A 23,833-nucleotide genomic window follows, 5' to 3' on the forward strand; every position below is an offset into this window, starting at 1 on the left:
CTGGGGTCACCTCCTAGGGAAGGGGGGCGGGCACCTGGAGGCAGGGAACTCTCTGGCTAGGTGAGCCCAGCCTGGTCAACAAGGGTGCCTGCCAGGAAGGGTCCCGGCACCCACGGGGGCAACAGCGGCTGGCAAAGAGGACACAGCCTCCCTCCCGAGGTGGCGCCATGCTCTCCCAGGGAACCCGCGAGCCAGAGGAGGCTGGGACTTGGGCGGCTTCTTCCCTTTGCTCCCGGGGACATGAGATCACCCGCACCTTCTCAGGGCTCACCCTCTGCCCTGAAGGATGTGCGCAGAGCAGAAGTGAGCACCTCTGTGCTTGGGAGCCCTGACCTTAAATCCGTGTTGTTGTTGTTTTCTTTTGCAGATCAATAAATTCTTTTTAACTTGCAAAAATAAACTTAAAATCTGCATATCCTTTTGGTCTCCGAAATGACTATGTTTCTTTTCCTTCCCATCGTGCTTTCTGTCACCGAGTGCTCTTTCCCAGTCTCCCGGCCTCCCTTGAGTCTACACACCAAATCCAACCGCCAGAAACACCTGGGCACCGGCCGCCAGGACACTTTCCTCATCTCTGCAGGACCCACACTTGCCCTAAGGGTCTGAGAGGCCAGCGTTTCCAGGGGCGCCCCAATTGTTGTCCAAACCTTGTAGCGAGATCCATGAGTTTGGCCATTTTACCCAGAATTCCTAGAACCTCAGCACCCCAGTTGTTGTTCACAGAAAATAAGCAGGCTTATGGCGGAGAAGTAGCGAGGGGGTGGGGGGGTTCGGACTGGGGGAGTGGGAGGGGGAGAAAACAGACTCAGGTTCACTTGTGCATGTAGGGCACCAGACAACTCTTCCTGACACAGTCCAAGGTTTCCTTCCAAACGGTCATCACCGTTCAGAGCACAGCTCCTCCGATAATCTTCGCAGGGCTGTTTGGCCTCCGAAACACCCAGTTTCTGAAAAAGCATATAAGCCCCTCGCACTGTGTCACTCTAGTGCTCAAGGGATGGTGTCCTCCACTTTGCATCTCCTCCCAAAGGCTGAAACGATGCCCTCCCCCCAACCCCCCACCACACACATACACATACACGCGCGCGCGCGCACACACACACACACACACACACACACACACACACAATGGTCTTTTCTTTCTCCTCACATTTCCTTTCAGCCTTTTCAGAGACAGAATCCAAAAGTATGTTGGTGTGCGTTTTCTGGTAAGCTTTGTGACTTCAGGAGAGTAAGCGAGTTCTACTTCATACCAACATACCCGCGCTCTCACACTCTTCTTTACCAACTGACCCATGTGTTTCCTCTGGTTACGATGAGAGACTTCCCAAACACACAAAGCCAAGACATATTCAAAACGCGAGCACGAAAATGGACCCCACACCTGGTCCAGAGAAACGATGAGTCCCATGGGAGTTGGAGGCCCACGGAGGAGAAGAGCCAGAGCAGTCTATGCTGTAGCTCTGTGGGTGTGGATGCGTTTAGCAGCCATTTCACAAGGGCCCATAACGCAACCGAGGAGTCCTGAGTCCTAGGAGACCTGCCCTGAATGACAGGGATGAGAGAGACAGAATCTAGAGGTCCAGTCCTCACTTGGGGATTCCTGTTAAGACGCATCAACAGCCTGCCTCTTCTTTTCCTAAAACGCACCCTCCAGGGACCCTATCCAAGCTGCAAATGGAGAGGGGATGGATGGGTCCAAGGGTCAGTGACCCGCCCTGTGGCCCCTCCTCCTGCTGGGGGTGGCAGGTCACGCCCCCAGCCCACACCTGCTCCCACCCCGCCCCTCCACACCACGCCCCATTGAGAGGGACTGTGGCCACGCCCCCGGGGGGAATTTCCAAGTGGGCGTGGTTCCGCCCTATATAAGGGCTGCTGGCCTCCCCCAAGTCCACGCATCCCAGATCACAGAGCAGAGCAGTGCTCCAGAGCAGGGCTGCTTCTCCTCTGGGCCTTTGCAGAAGGAAGGATCCAGAGGCACATTTCTGACCTGCTCCAGGTCACCGGTGAGTGTGGGGGTTCGCCGAGGGGGTTGCGGGGGACAGGGGCTGTGGGGGGCAGTGGTGAAAAAGTGATAGGAAACCAGCCACCAGCCTGACCCTGACGCTTCTCTTCTTGCCATTCCCTTGGCAGGTCCCTGACCAGGCGTCGCACCACCGGGCCCAGAGGCTTCCCGAGCCCGCCAGGATGGAGAAGGGCAGAAAGCGTCCCAGGGACCACTGTGGCCACTCCACGCGTGTGCGCCACCGTCAGCCCCCTGTGGCCCCCGCGGGCTCCGGGGCTAGCGACACCCACGCCCTCCCGGGACACCGACCTGAGGAACTGAAGGAAGCCTCTGAACCCCAAGGCCAAGGCCAAGGCCCCAGCAGGCGCCTACAGGGCTCCAACCTCCAGGCAGGTGCGAGCAAAGAGTCCCCGTCTTCTCGGCCTGCAGCCCGAAGGCCAAGGCTGAAGGGACAAGCCGCCAAGGAGGAGAAGGAGGGGCAGTGGGTGCCCAAAGGGGACCCCGAGGAGGCCCTGAAGGTGCGAGTGCTGCTGGCTTCTTTTTCCGAGGAGCAGCTGACCCGGTACGAAGTGTACCGCAGGTCCGCCTTCCCCAGGGCAGCCTTGAAGCGTGTGGTCCAGAGCGCGGCGGGCGGCGCCCCGGTGGAGCACAATGCGCTCATCGCCATGGCCGGGGTGGCCAAGGTCTTCGTCGGGGAGGTGGTGGAAGAGGCCCTGGACGTGTGCGAGAGCTGGGGGGAAAGGCCCCCCCTGCAGCCCAAGCATCTCCGGGAGGCCGTGCGCAGGTTGAGCGCCAAGGGCAGAGTGCCCCGCGTCAAGCCCAGAAACGCCTTGTTCCCCTAGGCCGGATGCCGGGGCCCAGCCTGGGTGCGCTGCAGCCCCTCCATCTCCGTCCCTCCTTCCGCGGATGGACCTTCCTCCCTGGACGGATCACCTTCTCCTCCAAACTCCCCAGGCTGGGCCCCCACTCTTTGAAGGCACGCTGGCTGCCTGCCAGGTCCCTCCAGGCTGACTGGGGTCACCTCCTAGGGAAGGGGGGCGGGCACCTGGAGGCAGGGAACTCTCTGGCTAGGTGAGCCCAGCCTGGTCAACAAGGGTGCCTGCCAGGAAGGGTCCCGGCACCCACGGGGGCAACAGCGGCTGGCAAAGAGGACACAGCCTCCCTCCCGAGGTGGCGCCATGCTCTCCCAGGGAACCCGCGAGCCAGAGGAGGCTGGGACTTGGGCGGCTTCTTCCCTTTGCTCCCGGGGACATGAGATCACCCGCACCTTCTCAGGGCTCACCCTCTGCCCTGAAGGATGTGCGCAGAGCAGAAGTGAGCACCTCTGTGCTTGGGAGCCCTGACCTTAAATCCGTGTTGTTGTTGTTTTCTTTTGCAGATCAATAAATTCTTTTTAACTTGCAAAAATAAACTTAAAATCTGCATATCCTTTTGGTCTCCGAAATGACTATGTTTCTTTTCCTTCCCATCGTGCTTTCTGTCACCGAGTGCTCTTTCCCAGTCTCCCGGCCTCCCTTGAGTCTACACACCAAATCCAACCGCCAGAAACACCTGGGCACCGGCCGCCAGGACACTTTCCTCATCTCTGCAGGACCCACACTTGCCCTAAGGGTCTGAGAGGCCAGCGTTTCCAGGGGCGCCCCAATTGTTGTCCAAACCTTGTAGCGAGATCCATGAGTTTGGCCATTTTACCCAGAATTCCTAGAACCTCAGCACCCCAGTTGTTGTTCACAGAAAATAAGCAGGCTTATGGCGGAGAAGTAGCGAGGGGGTGGGGGGGTTCGGACTGGGGGAGTGGGAGGGGGAGAAAACAGACTCAGGTTCACTTGTGCATGTAGGGCACCAGACAACTCTTCCTGACACAGTCCAAGGTTTCCTTCCAAACGGTCATCACCGTTCAGAGCACAGCTCCTCCGATAATCTTCGCAGGGCTGTTTGGCCTCCGAAACACCCAGTTTCTGAAAAAGCATATAAGCCCCTCGCACTGTGTCACTCTAGTGCTCAAGGGATGGTGTCCTCCACTTTGCATCTCCTCCCAAAGGCTGAAACGATGCCCTCCCCCCAACCCCCCACCACACACATACACATACACGCGCGCGCGCGCACACACACACACACACACACACACACACACACAATGGTCTTTTCTTTCTCCTCACATTTCCTTTCAGCCTTTTCAGAGACAGAATCCAAAAGTATGTTGGTGTGCGTTTTCTGGTAAGCTTTGTGACTTCAGGAGAGTAAGCGAGTTCTACTTCATACCAACATACCCGCGCTCTCACACTCTTCTTTACCAACTGACCCATGTGTTTCCTCTGGTTACGATGAGAGACTTCCCAAACACACAAAGCCAAGACATATTCAAAACGCGAGCACGAAAATGGACCCCACACCTGGTCCAGAGAAACGATGAGTCCCATGGGAGTTGGAGGCCCACGGAGGAGAAGAGCCAGAGCAGTCTATGCTGTAGCTCTGTGGGTGTGGATGCGTTTAGCAGCCATTTCACAAGGGCCCATAACGCAACCGAGGAGTCCTGAGTCCTAGGAGACCTGCCCTGAATGACAGGGATGAGAGAGACAGAATCTAGAGGTCCAGTCCTCACTTGGGGATTCCTGTTAAGACGCATCAACAGCCTGCCTCTTCTTTTCCTAAAACGCACCCTCCAGGGACCCTATCCAAGCTGCAAATGGAGAGGGGATGGATGGGTCCAAGGGTCAGTGACCCGCCCTGTGGCCCCTCCTCCTGCTGGGGGTGGCAGGTCACGCCCCCAGCCCACACCTGCTCCCACCCCGCCCCTCCACACCACGCCCCATTGAGAGGGACTGTGGCCACGCCCCCGGGGGGAATTTCCAAGTGGGCGTGGTTCCGCCCTATATAAGGGCTGCTGGCCTCCCCCAAGTCCACGCATCCCAGATCACAGAGCAGAGCAGTGCTCCAGAGCAGGGCTGCTTCTCCTCTGGGCCTTTGCAGAAGGAAGGATCCAGAGGCACATTTCTGACCTGCTCCAGGTCACCGGTGAGTGTGGGGGTTCGCCGAGGGGGTTGCGGGGGACAGGGGCTGTGGGGGGCAGTGGTGAAAAAGTGATAGGAAACCAGCCACCAGCCTGACCCTGACGCTTCTCTTCTTGCCATTCCCTTGGCAGGTCCCTGACCAGGCGTCGCACCACCGGGCCCAGAGGCTTCCCGAGCCCGCCAGGATGGAGAAGGGCAGAAAGCGTCCCAGGGACCACTGTGGCCACTCCACGCGTGTGCGCCACCGTCAGCCCCCTGTGGCCCCCGCGGGCTCCGGGGCTAGCGACACCCACGCCCTCCCGGGACACCGACCTGAGGAACTGAAGGAAGCCTCTGAACCCCAAGGCCAAGGCCAAGGCCCCAGCAGGCGCCTACAGGGCTCCAACCTCCAGGCAGGTGCGAGCAAAGAGTCCCCGTCTTCTCGGCCTGCAGCCCGAAGGCCAAGGCTGAAGGGACAAGCCGCCAAGGAGGAGAAGGAGGGGCAGTGGGTGCCCAAAGGGGACCCCGAGGAGGCCCTGAAGGTGCGAGTGCTGCTGGCTTCTTTTTCCGAGGAGCAGCTGACCCGGTACGAAGTGTACCGCAGGTCCGCCTTCCCCAGGGCAGCCTTGAAGCGTGTGGTCCAGAGCGCGGCGGGCGGCGCCCCGGTGGAGCACAATGCGCTCATCGCCATGGCCGGGGTGGCCAAGGTCTTCGTCGGGGAGGTGGTGGAAGAGGCCCTGGACGTGTGCGAGAGCTGGGGGGAAAGGCCCCCCCTGCAGCCCAAGCATCTCCGGGAGGCCGTGCGCAGGTTGAGCGCCAAGGGCAGAGTGCCCCGCGTCAAGCCCAGAAACGCCTTGTTCCCCTAGGCCGGATGCCGGGGCCCAGCCTGGGTGCGCTGCAGCCCCTCCATCTCCGTCCCTCCTTCCGCGGATGGACCTTCCTCCCTGGACGGATCACCTTCTCCTCCAAACTCCCCAGGCTGGGCCCCCACTCTTTGAAGGCACGCTGGCTGCCTGCCAGGTCCCTCCAGGCTGACTGGGGTCACCTCCTAGGGAAGGGGGGCGGGCACCTGGAGGCAGGGAACTCTCTGGCTAGGTGAGCCCAGCCTGGTCAACAAGGGTGCCTGCCAGGAAGGGTCCCGGCACCCACGGGGGCAACAGCGGCTGGCAAAGAGGACACAGCCTCCCTCCCGAGGTGGCGCCATGCTCTCCCAGGGAACCCGCGAGCCAGAGGAGGCTGGGACTTGGGCGGCTTCTTCCCTTTGCTCCCGGGGACATGAGATCACCCGCACCTTCTCAGGGCTCACCCTCTGCCCTGAAGGATGTGCGCAGAGCAGAAGTGAGCACCTCTGTGCTTGGGAGCCCTGACCTTAAATCCGTGTTGTTGTTGTTTTCTTTTGCAGATCAATAAATTCTTTTTAACTTGCAAAAATAAACTTAAAATCTGCATATCCTTTTGGTCTCCGAAATGACTATGTTTCTTTTCCTTCCCATCGTGCTTTCTGTCACCGAGTGCTCTTTCCCAGTCTCCCGGCCTCCCTTGAGTCTACACACCAAATCCAACCGCCAGAAACACCTGGGCACCGGCCGCCAGGACACTTTCCTCATCTCTGCAGGACCCACACTTGCCCTAAGGGTCTGAGAGGCCAGCGTTTCCAGGGGCGCCCCAATTGTTGTCCAAACCTTGTAGCGAGATCCATGAGTTTGGCCATTTTACCCAGAATTCCTAGAACCTCAGCACCCCAGTTGTTGTTCACAGAAAATAAGCAGGCTTATGGCGGAGAAGTAGCGAGGGGGTGGGGGGGTTCGGACTGGGGGAGTGGGAGGGGGAGAAAACAGACTCAGGTTCACTTGTGCATGTAGGGCACCAGACAACTCTTCCTGACACAGTCCAAGGTTTCCTTCCAAACGGTCATCACCGTTCAGAGCACAGCTCCTCCGATAATCTTCGCAGGGCTGTTTGGCCTCCGAAACACCCAGTTTCTGAAAAAGCATATAAGCCCCTCGCACTGTGTCACTCTAGTGCTCAAGGGATGGTGTCCTCCACTTTGCATCTCCTCCCAAAGGCTGAAACGATGCCCTCCCCCCAACCCCCCACCACACACATACACATACACGCGCGCGCGCGCACACACACACACACACACACACACACACACACAATGGTCTTTTCTTTCTCCTCACATTTCCTTTCAGCCTTTTCAGAGACAGAATCCAAAAGTATGTTGGTGTGCGTTTTCTGGTAAGCTTTGTGACTTCAGGAGAGTAAGCGAGTTCTACTTCATACCAACATACCCGCGCTCTCACACTCTTCTTTACCAACTGACCCATGTGTTTCCTCTGGTTACGATGAGAGACTTCCCAAACACACAAAGCCAAGACATATTCAAAACGCGAGCACGAAAATGGACCCCACACCTGGTCCAGAGAAACGATGAGTCCCATGGGAGTTGGAGGCCCACGGAGGAGAAGAGCCAGAGCAGTCTATGCTGTAGCTCTGTGGGTGTGGATGCGTTTAGCAGCCATTTCACAAGGGCCCATAACGCAACCGAGGAGTCCTGAGTCCTAGGAGACCTGCCCTGAATGACAGGGATGAGAGAGACAGAATCTAGAGGTCCAGTCCTCACTTGGGGATTCCTGTTAAGACGCATCAACAGCCTGCCTCTTCTTTTCCTAAAACGCACCCTCCAGGGACCCTATCCAAGCTGCAAATGGAGAGGGGATGGATGGGTCCAAGGGTCAGTGACCCGCCCTGTGGCCCCTCCTCCTGCTGGGGGTGGCAGGTCACGCCCCCAGCCCACACCTGCTCCCACCCCGCCCCTCCACACCACGCCCCATTGAGAGGGACTGTGGCCACGCCCCCGGGGGGAATTTCCAAGTGGGCGTGGTTCCGCCCTATATAAGGGCTGCTGGCCTCCCCCAAGTCCACGCATCCCAGATCACAGAGCAGAGCAGTGCTCCAGAGCAGGGCTGCTTCTCCTCTGGGCCTTTGCAGAAGGAAGGATCCAGAGGCACATTTCTGACCTGCTCCAGGTCACCGGTGAGTGTGGGGGTTCGCCGAGGGGGTTGCGGGGGACAGGGGCTGTGGGGGGCAGTGGTGAAAAAGTGATAGGAAACCAGCCACCAGCCTGACCCTGACGCTTCTCTTCTTGCCATTCCCTTGGCAGGTCCCTGACCAGGCGTCGCACCACCGGGCCCAGAGGCTTCCCGAGCCCGCCAGGATGGAGAAGGGCAGAAAGCGTCCCAGGGACCACTGTGGCCACTCCACGCGTGTGCGCCACCGTCAGCCCCCTGTGGCCCCCGCGGGCTCCGGGGCTAGCGACACCCACGCCCTCCCGGGACACCGACCTGAGGAACTGAAGGAAGCCTCTGAACCCCAAGGCCAAGGCCAAGGCCCCAGCAGGCGCCTACAGGGCTCCAACCTCCAGGCAGGTGCGAGCAAAGAGTCCCCGTCTTCTCGGCCTGCAGCCCGAAGGCCAAGGCTGAAGGGACAAGCCGCCAAGGAGGAGAAGGAGGGGCAGTGGGTGCCCAAAGGGGACCCCGAGGAGGCCCTGAAGGTGCGAGTGCTGCTGGCTTCTTTTTCCGAGGAGCAGCTGACCCGGTACGAAGTGTACCGCAGGTCCGCCTTCCCCAGGGCAGCCTTGAAGCGTGTGGTCCAGAGCGCGGCGGGCGGCGCCCCGGTGGAGCACAATGCGCTCATCGCCATGGCCGGGGTGGCCAAGGTCTTCGTCGGGGAGGTGGTGGAAGAGGCCCTGGACGTGTGCGAGAGCTGGGGGGAAAGGCCCCCCCTGCAGCCCAAGCATCTCCGGGAGGCCGTGCGCAGGTTGAGCGCCAAGGGCAGAGTGCCCCGCGTCAAGCCCAGAAACGCCTTGTTCCCCTAGGCCGGATGCCGGGGCCCAGCCTGGGTGCGCTGCAGCCCCTCCATCTCCGTCCCTCCTTCCGCGGATGGACCTTCCTCCCTGGACGGATCACCTTCTCCTCCAAACTCCCCAGGCTGGGCCCCCACTCTTTGAAGGCACGCTGGCTGCCTGCCAGGTCCCTCCAGGCTGACTGGGGTCACCTCCTAGGGAAGGGGGGCGGGCACCTGGAGGCAGGGAACTCTCTGGCTAGGTGAGCCCAGCCTGGTCAACAAGGGTGCCTGCCAGGAAGGGTCCCGGCACCCACGGGGGCAACAGCGGCTGGCAAAGAGGACACAGCCTCCCTCCCGAGGTGGCGCCATGCTCTCCCAGGGAACCCGCGAGCCAGAGGAGGCTGGGACTTGGGCGGCTTCTTCCCTTTGCTCCCGGGGACATGAGATCACCCGCACCTTCTCAGGGCTCACCCTCTGCCCTGAAGGATGTGCGCAGAGCAGAAGTGAGCACCTCTGTGCTTGGGAGCCCTGACCTTAAATCCGTGTTGTTGTTGTTTTCTTTTGCAGATCAATAAATTCTTTTTAACTTGCAAAAATAAACTTAAAATCTGCATATCCTTTTGGTCTCCGAAATGACTATGTTTCTTTTCCTTCCCATCGTGCTTTCTGTCACCGAGTGCTCTTTCCCAGTCTCCCGGCCTCCCTTGAGTCTACACACCAAATCCAACCGCCAGAAACACCTGGGCACCGGCCGCCAGGACACTTTCCTCATCTCTGCAGGACCCACACTTGCCCTAAGGGTCTGAGAGGCCAGCGTTTCCAGGGGCGCCCCAATTGTTGTCCAAACCTTGTAGCGAGATCCATGAGTTTGGCCATTTTACCCAGAATTCCTAGAACCTCAGCACCCCAGTTGTTGTTCACAGAAAATAAGCAGGCTTATGGCGGAGAAGTAGCGAGGGGGTGGGGGGGTTCGGACTGGGGGAGTGGGAGGGGGAGAAAACAGACTCAGGTTCACTTGTGCATGTAGGGCACCAGACAACTCTTCCTGACACAGTCCAAGGTTTCCTTCCAAACGGTCATCACCGTTCAGAGCACAGCTCCTCCGATAATCTTCGCAGGGCTGTTTGGCCTCCGAAACACCCAGTTTCTGAAAAAGCATATAAGCCCCTCGCACTGTGTCACTCTAGTGCTCAAGGGATGGTGTCCTCCACTTTGCATCTCCTCCCAAAGGCTGAAACGATGCCCTCCCCCCAACCCCCCACCACACACATACACATACACGCGCGCGCGCGCACACACACACACACACACACACACACACACACACAATGGTCTTTTCTTTCTCCTCACATTTCCTTTCAGCCTTTTCAGAGACAGAATCCAAAAGTATGTTGGTGTGCGTTTTCTGGTAAGCTTTGTGACTTCAGGAGAGTAAGCGAGTTCTACTTCATACCAACATACCCGCGCTCTCACACTCTTCTTTACCAACTGACCCATGTGTTTCCTCTGGTTACGATGAGAGACTTCCCAAACACACAAAGCCAAGACATATTCAAAACGCGAGCACGAAAATGGACCCCACACCTGGTCCAGAGAAACGATGAGTCCCATGGGAGTTGGAGGCCCACGGAGGGGAAGAGCCAGAGCAGTCTATGCTGTAGCTCTGTGGGTGTGGATGCGTTTAGCAGCCATTTCACAAGGGCCCATAACGCAACCGAGGAGTCCTGAGTCCTAGGAGACCTGCCCTGAATGACAGGGATGAGAGAGACAGAATCTAGAGGTCCAGTCCTCACTTGGGGATTCCTGTTAAGACGCATCAACAGCCTGCCTCTTCTTTTCCTAAAACGCACCCTCCAGGGACCCTATCCAAGCTGCAAATGGAGAGGGGATGGATGGGTCCAAGGGTCAGTGACCCGCCCTGTGGCCCCTCCTCCTGCTGGGGGTGGCAGGTCACGCCCCCAGCCCACACCTGCTCCCACCCCGCCCCTCCACACCACGCCCCATTGAGAGGGACTGTGGCCACGCCCCCGGGGGGAATTTCCAAGTGGGCGTGGTTCCGCCCTATATAAGGGCTGCTGGCCTCCCCCAAGTCCACGCATCCCAGATCACAGAGCAGAGCAGTGCTCCAGAGCAGGGCTGCTTCTCCTCTGGGCCTTTGCAGAAGGAAGGATCCAGAGGCACATTTCTGACCTGCTCCAGGTCACCGGTGAGTGTGGGGGTTCGCCGAGGGGGTTGCGGGGGACAGGGGCTGTGGGGGGCAGTGGTGAAAAAGTGATAGGAAACCAGCCACCAGCCTGACCCTGACGCTTCTCTTCTTGCCATTCCCTTGGCAGGTCCCTGACCAGGCGTCGCACCACCGGGCCCAGAGGCTTCCCGAGCCCGCCAGGATGGAGAAGGGCAGAAAGCGTCCCAGGGACCACTGTGGCCACTCCACGCGTGTGCGCCACCGTCAGCCCCCTGTGGCCCCCGCGGGCTCCGGGGCTAGCGACACCCACGCCCTCCCGGGACACCGACCTGAGGAACTGAAGGAAGCCTCTGAACCCCAAGGCCAAGGCCAAGGCCCCAGCAGGCGCCTACAGGGCTCCAACCTCCAGGCAGGTGCGAGCAAAGAGTCCCCGTCTTCTCGGCCTGCAGCCCGAAGGCCAAGGCTGAAGGGACAAGCCGCCAAGGAGGAGAAGGAGGGGCAGTGGGTGCCCAAAGGGGACCCCGAGGAGGCCCTGAAGGTGCGAGTGCTGCTGGCTTCTTTTTCCGAGGAGCAGCTGACCCGGTACGAAGTGTACCGCAGGTCCGCCTTCCCCAGGGCAGCCTTGAAGCGTGTGGTCCAGAGCGCGGCGGGCGGCGCCCCGGTGGAGCACAATGCGCTCATCGCCATGGCCGGGGTGGCCAAGGTCTTCGTCGGGGAGGTGGTGGAAGAGGCCCTGGACGTGTGCGAGAGCTGGGGGGAAAGGCCCCCCCTGCAGCCCAAGCATCTCCGGGAGGCCGTGCGCAGGTTGAGCGCCAAGGGCAGAGTGCCCCGCGTCAAGCCCAGAAACGCCTTGTTCCCCTAGGCCGGATGCCGGGGCCCAGCCTGGGTGCGCTGCAGCCCCTCCATCTCCGTCCCTCCTTCCGCGGATGGACCTTCCTCCCTGGACGGATCACCTTCTCCTCCAAACTCCCCAGGCTGGGCCCCCACTCTTTGAAGGCACGCTGGCTGCCTGCCAGGTCCCTCCAGGCTGACTGGGGTCACCTCCTAGGGAAGGGGGGCGGGCACCTGGAGGCAGGGAACTCTCTGGCTAGGTGAGCCCAGCCTGGTCAACAAGGGTGCCTGCCAGGAAGGGTCCCGGCACCCACGGGGGCAACAGCGGCTGGCAAAGAGGACACAGCCTCCCTCCCGAGGTGGCGCCATGCTCTCCCAGGGAACCCGCGAGCCAGAGGAGGCTGGGACTTGGGCGGCTTCTTCCCTTTGCTCCCGGGGACATGAGATCACCCGCACCTTCTCAGGGCTCACCCTCTGCCCTGAAGGATGTGCGCAGAGCAGAAGTGAGCACCTCTGTGCTTGGGAGCCCTGACCTTAAATCCGTGTTGTTGTTGTTTTCTTTTGCAGATCAATAAATTCTTTTTAACTTGCAAAAATAAACTTAAAATCTGCATATCCTTTTGGTCTCCGAAATGACTATGTTTCTTTTCCTTCCCATCGTGCTTTCTGTCACCGAGTGCTCTTTCCCAGTCTCCCGGCCTCCCTTGAGTCTACACACCAAATCCAACCGCCAGAAACACCTGGGCACCGGCCGCCAGGACACTTTCCTCATCTCTGCAGGACCCACACTTGCCCTAAGGGTCTGAGAGGCCAGCGTTTCCAGGGGCGCCCCAATTGTTGTCCAAACCTTGTAGCGAGATCCATGAGTTTGGCCATTTTACCCAGAATTCCTAGAACCTCAGCACCCCAGTTGTTGTTCACAGAAAATAAGCAGGCTTATGGCGGAGAAGTAGCGAGGGGGTGGGGGGGTTCGGACTGGGGGAGTGGGAGGGGGAGAAAACAGACTCAGGTTCACTTGTGCATGTAGGGCACCAGACAACTCTTCCTGACACAGTCCAAGGTTTCCTTCCAAACGGTCATCACCGTTCAGAGCACAGCTCCTCCGATAATCTTCGCAGGGCTGTTTGGCCTCCGAAACACCCAGTTTCTGAAAAAGCATATAAGCCCCTCGCACTGTGTCACTCTAGTGCTCAAGGGATGGTGTCCTCCACTTTGCATCTCCTCCCAAAGGCTGAAACGATGCCCTCCCCCCAACCCCCCACCACACACATACACATACACGCGCGCGCGCGCACACACACACACACACACACACACACACACACACAATGGTCTTTTCTTTCTCCTCACATTTCCTTTCAGCCTTTTCAGAGACAGAATCCAAAAGTATGTTGGTGTGCGTTTTCTGGTAAGCTTTGTGACTTCAGGAGAGTAAGCGAGTTCTACTTCATACCAACATACCCGCGCTCTCACACTCTTCTTTACCAACTGACCCATGTGTTTCCTCTGGTTACGATGAGAGACTTCCCAAACACACAAAGCCAAGACATATTCAAAACGCGAGCACGAAAATGGACCCCACACCTGGTCCAGAGAAACGATGAGTCCCATGGGAGTTGGAGGCCCACGGAGGGGAAGAGCCAGAGCAGTCTATGCTGTAGCTCTGTGGGTGTGGATGCGTTTAGCAGCCATTTCACAAGGGCCCATAACGCAACCGAGGAGTCCTGAGTCCTAGGAGACCTGCCCTGAATGACAGGGATGAGAGAGACAGAATCTAGAGGTCCAGTCCTCACTTGGGGATTCCTGTTAAGACGCATCAACAGCCTGCCTCTTCTTTTCCTAAAACGCACCCTCCAGGGACCCTATCCAAGCTGCAAATGGAGAGGGGATGGATGGGTCCAAGGGTCAGTGACCCGCCCTGTGGCCCCTCCTCCTGCTGGGGGTGGCAGGTCACGCCCCCAGCCCACACCTGCTCCCACCCCGCCCCTCCACACCACGCCCCATTGAGAGGGACTGTGGCCACGCCCCCGGGGGGAATTTCCAAGTGGGCGTGGTTCCGCCCTATATAAGGGCTGCTGGCCTCCCCCAAGTCCACGCATCCCAGATCACAGAGCAGAGCAGTGCTCCAGAGCAGGGCTGCTTCTCCTCTGGGCCTTTGCAGAAGGAAGGATCCAGAGGCACATTTCTGACCTGCTCCAGGTCACCGGTGAGTGTGGGGGTTCGCCGAGGGGGTTGCGGGGGACAGGGGCTGTGGGGGGCAGTGGTGAAAAAGTGATAGGAAACCAGCCACCAGCCTGACCCTGACGCTTCTCTTCTTGCCATTCCCTTGGCAGGTCCCTGACCAGGCGTCGCACCACCGGGCCCAGAGGCTTCCCGAGCCCGCCAGGATGGAGAAGGGCAGAAAGCGTCCCAGGGACCACTGTGGCCACTCCACGCGTGTGCGCCACCGTCAGCCCCCTGTGGCCCCCGCGGGCTCCGGGGCTAGCGACACCCACGCCCTCCCGGGACACCGACCTGAGGAACTGAAGGAAGCCTCTGAACCCCAAGGCCAAGGCCAAGGCCCCAGCAGGCGCCTACAGGGCTCCAACCTCCAGGCAGGTGCGAGCAAAGAGTCCCCGTCTTCTCGGCCTGCAGCCCGAAGGCCAAGGCTGAAGGGACAAGCCGCCAAGGAGGAGAAGGAGGGGCAGTGGGTGCCCAAAGGGGACCCCGAGGAGGCCCTGAAGGTGCGAGTGCTGCTGGCTTCTTTTTCCGAGGAGCAGCTGACCCGGTACGAAGTGTACCGCAGGTCCGCCTTCCCCAGGGCAGCCTTGAAGCGTGTGGTCCAGAGCGCGGCGGGCGGCGCCCCGGTGGAGCACAATGCGCTCATCGCCATGGCCGGGGTGGCCAAGGTCTTCGTCGGGGAGGTGGTGGAAGAGGCCCTGGACGTGTGCGAGAGCTGGGGGGAAAGGCCCCCCCTGCAGCCCAAGCATCTCCGGGAGGCCGTGCGCAGGTTGAGCGCCAAGGGCAGAGTGCCCCGCGTCAAGCCCAGAAACGCCTTGTTCCCCTAGGCCGGATGCCGGGGCCCAGCCTGGGTGCGCTGCAGCCCCTCCATCTCCGTCCCTCCTTCCGCGGATGGACCTTCCTCCCTGGACGGATCACCTTCTCCTCCAAACTCCCCAGGCTGGGCCCCCACTCTTTGAAGGCACGCTGGCTGCCTGCCAGGTCCCTCCAGGCTGACTGGGGTCACCTCCTAGGGAAGGGGGGCGGGCACCTGGAGGCAGGGAACTCTCTGGCTAGGTGAGCCCAGCCTGGTCAACAAGGGTGCCTGCCAGGAAGGGTCCCGGCACCCACGGGGGCAACAGCGGCTGGCAAAGAGGACACAGCCTCCCTCCCGAGGTGGCGCCATGCTCTCCCAGGGAACCCGCGAGCCAGAGGAGGCTGGGACTTGGGCGGCTTCTTCCCTTTGCTCCCGGGGACATGAGATCACCCGAACCTTCTCAGGGCTCACCCTCTGCCCTGAAGGATGTGCGCAGAGCAGAAGTGAGCACCTCTGTGCTTGGGAGCCCTGACCTTAAATCCGTGTTGTTGTTGTTTTCTTTTGCAGATCAATAAATTCTTTTTAACTTGCAAAAATAAACTTAAAATCTGCATATCCTTTTGGTCTCCGAAATGACTATGTTTCTTTTCCTTCCCATCGTGCTTTCTGTCACCGAGTGCTCTTTCCCAGTCTCCCGGCCTCCCTTGAGTCTACACACCAAATCCAACCGCCAGAAACACCTGGGCACCGGCCGCCAGGACACTTTCCTCATCTCTGCAGGACCCACACTTGCCCTAAGGGTCTGAGAGGCCAGCGTTTCCAGGGGCGCCCCAATTGTTGTCCAAACCTTGTAGCGAGATCCATGAGTTTGGCCATTTTACCCAGAATTCCTAGAACCTCAGCACCCCAGTTGTTGTTCACAGAAAATAAGCAGGCTTATGGCGGAGAAGTAGCGAGGGGGTGGGGGGGTTCGGACTGGGGGAGTGGGAGGGGGAGAAAACAGACTCAGGTTCACTTGTGCATGTAGGGCACCAGACAACTCTTCCTGACACAGTCCAAGGTTTCCTTCCAAACGGTCATCACCGTTCAGAGCACAGCTCCTCCGATAATCTTCGCAGGGCTGTTTGGCCTCCGAAACACCCAGTTTCTGAAAAAGCATATAAGCCCCTCGCACTGTGTCACTCTAGTGCTCAAGGGATGGTGTCCTCCACTTTGCATCTCCTCCCAAAGGCTGAAACGATGCCCTCCCCCCAACCCCCCACCACACACATACACATACACGCGCGCGCGCGCGCACACACACACACACACACACACACACACACACACAATGGTCTTTTCTTTCTCCTCACATTTCCTTTCAGCCTTTTCAGAGACAGAATCCAAAAGTATGTTGGTGTGCGTTTTCTGGTAAGCTTTGTGACTTCAGGAGAGTAAGCGAGTTCTACTTCATACCAACATACCCGCGCTCTCACACTCTTCTTTACCAACTGACCCATGTGTTTCCTCTGGTTACGATGAGAGACTTCCCAAACACACAAAGCCAAGACATATTCAAAACGCGAGCACGAAAATGGACCCCACACCTGGTCCAGAGAAACGATGAGTCCCATGGGAGTTGGAGGCCCACGGAGGGGAAGAGCCAGAGCAGTCTATGCTGTAGCTCTGTGGGTGTGGATGCGTTTAGCAGCCATTTCACAAGGGCCCATAACGCAACCGAGGAGTCCTGAGTCCTAGGAGACCTGCCCTGAATGACAGGGATGAGAGAGACAGAATCTAGAGGTCCAGTCCTCACTTGGGGATTCCTGTTAAGACGCATCAACAGCCTGCCTCTTCTTTTCCTAAAACGCACCCTCCAGGGACCCTATCCAAGCTGCAAATGGAGAGGGGATGGATGGGTCCAAGGGTCAGTGACCCGCCCTGTGGCCCCTCCTCCTGCTGGGGGTGGCAGGTCACGCCCCCAGCCCACACCTGCTCCCACCCCGCCCCTCCACACCACGCCCCATTGAGAGGGACTGTGGCCACGCCCCCGGGGGGAATTTCCAAGTGGGCGTGGTTCCGCCCTATATAAGGGCTGCTGGCCTCCCCCAAGTCCACGCATCCCAGATCACAGAGCAGAGCAGTGCTCCAGAGCAGGGCTGCTTCTCCTCTGGGCCTTTGCAGAAGGAAGGATCCAGAGGCACATTTCTGACCTGCTCCAGGTCACCGGTGAGTGTGGGGGTTCGCCGAGGGGGTTGCGGGGGACAGGGGCTGTGGGGGGCAGTGGTGAAAAAGTGATAGGAAACCAGCCACCAGCCTGACCCTGACGCTTCTCTTCTTGCCATTCCCTTGGCAGGTCCCTGACCAGGCGTCGCACCACCGGGCCCAGAGGCTTCCCGAGCCCGCCAGGATGGAGAAGGGCAGAAAGCGTCCCAGGGACCACTGTGGCCACTCCACGCGTGTGCGCCACCGTCAGCCCCCTGTGGCCCCCGCGGGCTCCGGGGCTAGCGACACCCACGCCCTCCCGGGACACCGACCTGAGGAACTGAAGGAAGCCTCTGAACCCCAAGGCCAAGGCCAAGGCCCCAGCAGGCGCCTACAGGGCTCCAACCTCCAGGCAGGTGCGAGCAAAGAGTCCCCGTCTTCTCGGCCTGCAGCCCGAAGGCCAAGGCTGAAGGGACAAGCCGCCAAGGAGGAGAAGGAGGGGCAGTGGGTGCCCAAAGGGGACCCCGAGGAGGCCCTGAAGGTGCGAGTGCTGCTGGCTTCTTTTTCCGAGGAGCAGCTGACCCGGTACGAAGTGTACCGCAGGTCCGCCTTCCCCAGGGCAGCCTTGAAGCGTGTGGTCCAGAGCGCGGCGGGCGGCGCCCCGGTGGAGCACAATGCGCTCATCGCCATGGCCGGGGTGGCCAAGGTCTTCGTCGGGGAGGTGGTGGAAGAGGCCCTGGACGTGTGCGAGAGCTGGGGGGAAAGGCCCCCCCTGCAGCCCAAGCATCTCCGGGAGGCCGTGCGCAGGTTGAGCGCCAAGGGCAGAGTGCCCCGCGTCAAGCCCAGAAACGCCTTGTTCCCCTAGGCCGGATGCCGGGGCCCAGCCTGGGTGCGCTGCAGCCCCTCCATCTCCGTCCCTCCTTCCGCGGATGGACCTTCCTCCCTGGACGGATCACCTTCTCCTCCAAACTCCCCAGGCTGGGCCCCCACTCTTTGAAGGCACGCTGGCTGCCTGCCAGGTCCCTCCAGGCTGACTGGGGTCACCTCCTAGGGAAGGGGGGCGGGCACCTGGAGGCAGGGAACTCTCTGGCTAGGTGAGCCCAGCCTGGTCAACAAGGGTGCCTGCCAGGAAGGGTCCCGGCACCCACGGGGGCAACAGCGGCTGGCAAAGAGGACACAGCCTCCCTCCCGAGGTGGCGCCATGCTCTCCCAGGGAACCCGCGAGCCAGAGGAGGCTGGGACTTGGGCGGCTTCTTCCCTTTGCTCCCGGGGACATGAGATCACCCGAACCTTCTCAGGGCTCACCCTCTGCCCTGAAGGATGTGCGCAGAGCAGAAGTGAGCACCTCTGTGCTTGGGAGCCCTGACCTTAAATCCGTGTTGTTGTTGTTTTCTTTTGCAGATCAATAAATTCTTTTTAACTTGCAAAAATAAACTTAAAATCTGCATATCCTTTTGGTCTCCGAAATGACTATGTTTCTTTTCCTTCCCATCGTGCTTTCTGTCACCGAGTGCTCTTTCCCAGTCTCCCGGCCTCCCTTGAGTCTACACACCAAATCCAACCGCCAGAAACACCTGGGCACCGGCCGCCAGGACACTTTCCTCATCTCTGCAGGACCCACACTTGCCCTAAGGGTCTGAGAGGCCAGCGTTTCCAGGGGCGCCCCAATTGTTGTCCAAACCTTGTAGCGAGATCCATGAGTTTGGCCATTTTACCCAGAATTCCTAGAACCTCAGCACCCCAGTTGTTGTTCACAGAAAATAAGCAGGCTTATGGCGGAGAAGTAGCGAGGGGGTGGGGGGGTTCGGACTGGGGGAGTGGGAGGGGGAGAAAACAGACTCAGGTTTACTTGTGCATGTAGGGCACCAGACAACTCTTCCTGACACAGTCCAAGGTTTCCTTCCAAACGGTCATCACCGTTCAGAGCACAGCTCCTCCGATAATCTTCGCAGGGCTGTTTGGCCTCCGAAACACCCAGTTTCTGAAAAAGCATATAAGCCCCTCGCACTGTGTCACTCTAGTGCTCAAGGGATGGTGTCCTCCACTTTGCATCTCCTCCCAAAGGCTGAAACGATGCCCTCCCCCCAACCCCCCACCACACACATACACATACACGCGCGCGCACACACACACACACACACACACACACACACACACACACAATGGTCTTTTCTTTCTCCTCACATTTCCTTTCAGCCTTTTCAGAGACAGAATCCAAAAGTATGTTGGTGTGCGTTTTCTGGTAAGCTTGGTGACTCTAGGACAGTAAGCGAGTTCTACTTCATACCAACATACCTTCTCTCTCACACTTCTTGACCAACTGACCCATGCGTTTCCTCTGGCTACCATGAGAGACTTCCAAACACACAAAGTCAACACACGTTCACAAACTTAGCTCGAAAATGTACCCCGCACCATTGTCCAGAGAAATGATGAGTCCCATGGGAGTTGGAGGCCCACGGAGGAGAAGAGCCAGAGCAGTCTATGCTGTAGCTCTGTGGGTGTCGATGCGTTTAGCAGCCATTTCACAAGGGCCCATAATGCAACCAAGGAGTCCTGAGTCCTAGGAGACCTTCCCTGAATGACAGGGATGAGAGAGACAGAATCTAGAGGTCCAGTCCTCACTTGGGGATTCCTCTTCAGACATGTCAGCTGCAGCATTCTACTTTTCCAACTCTTCTTTTCCTTAAACACACCCTCCAGTGTCTCTATCCATGCTTCAGATAGAAATGGTTGTAAAAGTGACATATGTTTCAGTCATTAGGAAGGTATATACTTTATAGAAATACCTAGGATAGAATTGCATGTGTACTCTTTGGAGCACTCCTCTGTCCAATGACTTTCCCAACATGATTAAAAAGCACCCATTAGTGGGGCAGAGTTAGGGTTTCTGAATTTGCCTCCCTGTCCAGCATTTTCTTCTAAAAACCTATAAAGGATTGGCTGTGAATCCAATGGTATTGTTTATTGGGCGTCTTTTTGCTTTGTTTTTCTCAGTCATTTAAGATTCTTTAAATGTAGCTTTGGGGATAGTTCTTGTTTATACTGGCTATGTTTCCCACAGTTATTATGATGAAATGTAAACTTACAGACACTGGGTAGCACAGGATTCTGGAGAAGGGAGGGTTTCTCCCCATCCCTGGGCAACATCCCCTGTGGCCCCTCCCATCCATGGGTGTGGTTGGTAAACCGATTTACAGAGTCCATACCTATTCACAAATATGTCAAATGCTGAAGAATGAAAACAGATTCACATGGCCAATCTCTTGCATAACAGATACATTTAAGTACAAATATTTTTACATTTTAGTTCAACCAAAGTTCTGCCCGCTGAACCATGATGGTCTCAGAGGACCTCCAGTACATTGTTACTGATCAGCAATTGCCAAATGTTTAACTACCAGTAAAACCTATGAATGTGCTCAACCTATGAATGATACCCAGGTCAAAGCAGAAGTGCTTCCAAACATCACATTATTGTTTTGACATTGTTCTCAAATCCTAGGATGTAGCCAGCAAACAAAAATCAGCCTTTGTTTGTGGCCTAATTACTTTGTTATCACAGCCATAGATTCTCCAGTAAGAATAGCTACCCTGACTAAAGCAAATCTCAGTATTACCATTCTGGAAAGAAGCAGTCGAATGTGGGTGACTACAGATGCCAGCATCACTTGTCAGGGAAAATTTTGGTGTGATGTCATGGGATTTTCAACAAAGACAGTTTGGTTCCCTCCTGACACAGAGGGTTCGATGTGATTCATCAAATATTTATTAAATTCTATCACTGTTCTTCATTTTCTCTTCCTACATCAAGCCACGTCTCTCTGGGCTTTTTTCTCTTACTCTCAAAACCATCCTTCTATAATAGGACTTATCCACTGAAACAGATGCAGTTAAAAACACATTCAAGAAATATACTTTTAGTTTTGATGTTTGTATATACGCTTTCTTCTAGTAACTATTTTATTCCCTTGACATCAAGCAAAGAAAGGTTATTTTGAACAGGAAATTAATTTGATATTCATAAAACTTTGGAACTAGAAGGGCCTCAAGTCTACATTTTATAAAGTAAACCCTGAGGACCAAAGAAGTTGAGAAACTCAGTTGGGTTGCACAAACCAGACTAATTTCCAAACTGAGGTCCTTGTACTGTCCCTTTAAGCCCATCATTTTTCCACAGTGTGCTACTTTAAACTACTGGTATCTACAAGATCCACTATCTACAACTGGTCAAAAAACATCAAGTGACATTTCATGGGCGTAGTTCGTGGAAACTTTCTTATGCTTAAACAAAACAAACAAGTACAAAATGTTTATTAGAAGTTAAATATCATTGTTAGTTATAAACAGCACTACTCATATATATAACATCATCCAGAACCCTTAGTAATGGATTGGCTTTTATAAAACTAATTTAAAATATTCAAGAAGACTTTCATTGATAATCATCAGGGTATCGGAAACTATATGGGATAAACACTATTTTTGAAAATGTTATCACCAGTCTATGTTAGGTTTTTTTCACCAAACTAATTAGAAGGAAAAAAAAAACTGTTAGTTTCCCATAGTTCTCTAGATTTTTGAGTTGCAGATGAAGGGTTGACACAAAGAGGGACTATTACCTTCAACTGGTGGATCGTCCATTGGTTTAATGGTTAAATAACACCAGAATATCATCCTATCTAATAAAGAGGGAATATGCTAATTGACCATCATGCCCTCACAAGCTGGCAGCGTCCACGGCCAATAAAGAGGGAATATGCTAATTGACTGCCAAGCCCTCACAAGATGGCGGTTCCCACAGCCACAAAATCCTGACGCCCAGTCCCCTCAGCCCACCTCATCCAGCTGGAGTCCCCCAGTCCCCTCAGCCCCACCTCATCCAGCTGGAGTCCCCCAGTCCCCTCAGCCCCACCGGGGAAGGCAGGTGGGGGTGATCAGGCTGGCAGGGAAGGGCAGTTGGAGGTGATTGGGCTGGCAGGGGAGGGAAGTTGGGGACAATCATACCAGCAGGGGAGCAGTTAGGGGTCAATCAGGCCAGCAGGGGAGGGGTTAGGGGGCTATCAGGTTGGCAGGCAGAGTGGTTAGGAGCAATCAGGCAGGCAGGTGAGTGGTTAGGAGCCAGCAGTCCTAAACCAGCAGAAAGACATCCCCCAAGGGGCCCCTGATTTGAGAGGGTGCAGGCTGGGCTGAGGGACACACACACACACACACACACCCACACTCACACACACACCCATGCATGAATTTCATGCACCGGGCCTCTAGTCATACTATAATGCTTGTGCCATAAATAACATCTAGGAACTGAGGCTGAAAAAGGAGTTTCTGTCTCCTGTACCATTCCCAAGACAGGACACCTGGCTAATGAGTGGAGTGAAAGCCACAATCACTCCCAATATGTAACATCTTCTACTATTTTTTTCTTAGTCAAATTGTAGTTAAATTTTTGTGTCCTAAACATTTATATAACATGAATCTTTTGTGTCAGCAGAAAACTCATTCTTGTCATAACTTCAGCATTCACTGAGTCCTAGAAATCAGGAAAGGATTCACATATTTATAAAAGATTAAGAAAATTAACAACAGCCTAGCTGGCATGGTTCAGTGATTGAGCATGGACCTATGAACCCAGAGGTCACAGTCAATTCCCAATCAGGACACATGTCTGGTTGTGGACTCAATCCCCTGTATGGGGCATGCAAGAGGTAGCAGATCAATGATTCTCTCTCATCATTGATGTTTCTATCTCTCTCTTCTTTTCCCTTCCTCTTTGAAATCAATAGAAATATATTTTAAAAATAAAATTAACAACAAAAAGGATAAAGATAAATATTTGTTGCCCTAACCAGTTTGGCTCAGTGGATAGAGTGTCGGCCTGAGGACTGAAGGGTCCCAGGTTCGATTCCAGTCAAGGACATATCCCCAGTGGAGGGTGTGCAAGAGGCAGATGATCAATATTTCTCTCTCATTGATGTTTCTAACTCTCTATCCCTCTCCCTTCCTGTTTGTGAAAAACCAATAAAATATGTTTTTTTTAAAGATAAATATTTGTTATGCTTCTTTTTTCTTTATATTTTTTCCCTCTCTCCTTACTCTTTCACCCCAGAAATGGTGAAATTTAAACAGAGAGTAACCCATCAAAATAAGAGGCTATGCTAAATTACCTCCTTCAGGTAGACAGGATAAAATTGAAGGACATTGAAATTTATCATACAAATGGTTCTGATCATTTAAGTTAGGAAGAAGAGACCATGTCAGTGGCACTCAGTTCCTAAGCAAACTTGGCAATCCTCCTTTCACTTCCCTTTTTGATACTTTCTTGTCTCACCTTTATCTATGGTTCTCTCTATCGGCAATAAAAACATTTATCTTTCTCAATCCCTACCTCACTTCCTTTTAAGAGTTTTTAACTAATTAAATAATTTATAACTACAGTCTGGTCAAGAAAATAAAGCACATCACTTTCTGGAAATAAGTTGTAATTTAAAATAATTTTCTACTCAAAATAATATCTGTTCTGCAGTTCATAGAGGAGCATTCCTGAGCTCTTTGCTTATTTTCTGCTACCCCAATGCATCCCATGCTGTGTTTCCATGAACACCCAGACACATGCTCACACTGAGTTTAAAATAGAACTAAATAAAAATAGTCATTCTTTCCAGAGAATACAATGGCTACCTCAAAAAACCACAAGTCATAAATAGGAGGTAAAGAGAGCCTTTTAGACTTTATTTCTGACACACAACTTGAGCCAGTTCTCTTCCCCTCAA

At 55.9% G+C, this 23,833-nt stretch overlaps 1 protein-coding gene across 1 annotated transcript in view; it reads left to right on the forward strand.

Annotated features, from left to right (window-relative positions):
- The window catches only part of LOC129148880 (uncharacterized), a 40,666-nt gene extending 22,211 nt beyond the window's left edge, over positions 1 to 18,455 (forward strand). The window contains exons 10-15 of the mRNA XM_054715257.1: positions 2,515 to 2,679; positions 5,529 to 5,693; positions 8,543 to 8,707; positions 11,559 to 11,723; positions 14,575 to 14,739; positions 17,593 to 18,455. Coding sequence (XP_054571232.1) covers positions 2,515 to 2,679; positions 5,529 to 5,693; positions 8,543 to 8,707; positions 11,559 to 11,723; positions 14,575 to 14,739; positions 17,593 to 17,925 — 1,158 coding nt within the window. The 3' untranslated portion in view covers positions 17,926 to 18,455. The remainder of the gene's footprint in view (positions 1 to 2,514; positions 2,680 to 5,528; positions 5,694 to 8,542; positions 8,708 to 11,558; positions 11,724 to 14,574; positions 14,740 to 17,592) is intronic.
- The last annotated feature ends 5,378 nt before the right edge of the window (positions 18,456 to 23,833 follow it).

This window comes from Eptesicus fuscus, chromosome 4 (assembly GCF_027574615.1).
Source record: "Eptesicus fuscus isolate TK198812 chromosome 4, DD_ASM_mEF_20220401, whole genome shotgun sequence".
Classification (NCBI taxonomy): Eukaryota; Metazoa; Chordata; class Mammalia; order Chiroptera; family Vespertilionidae; genus Eptesicus; species Eptesicus fuscus.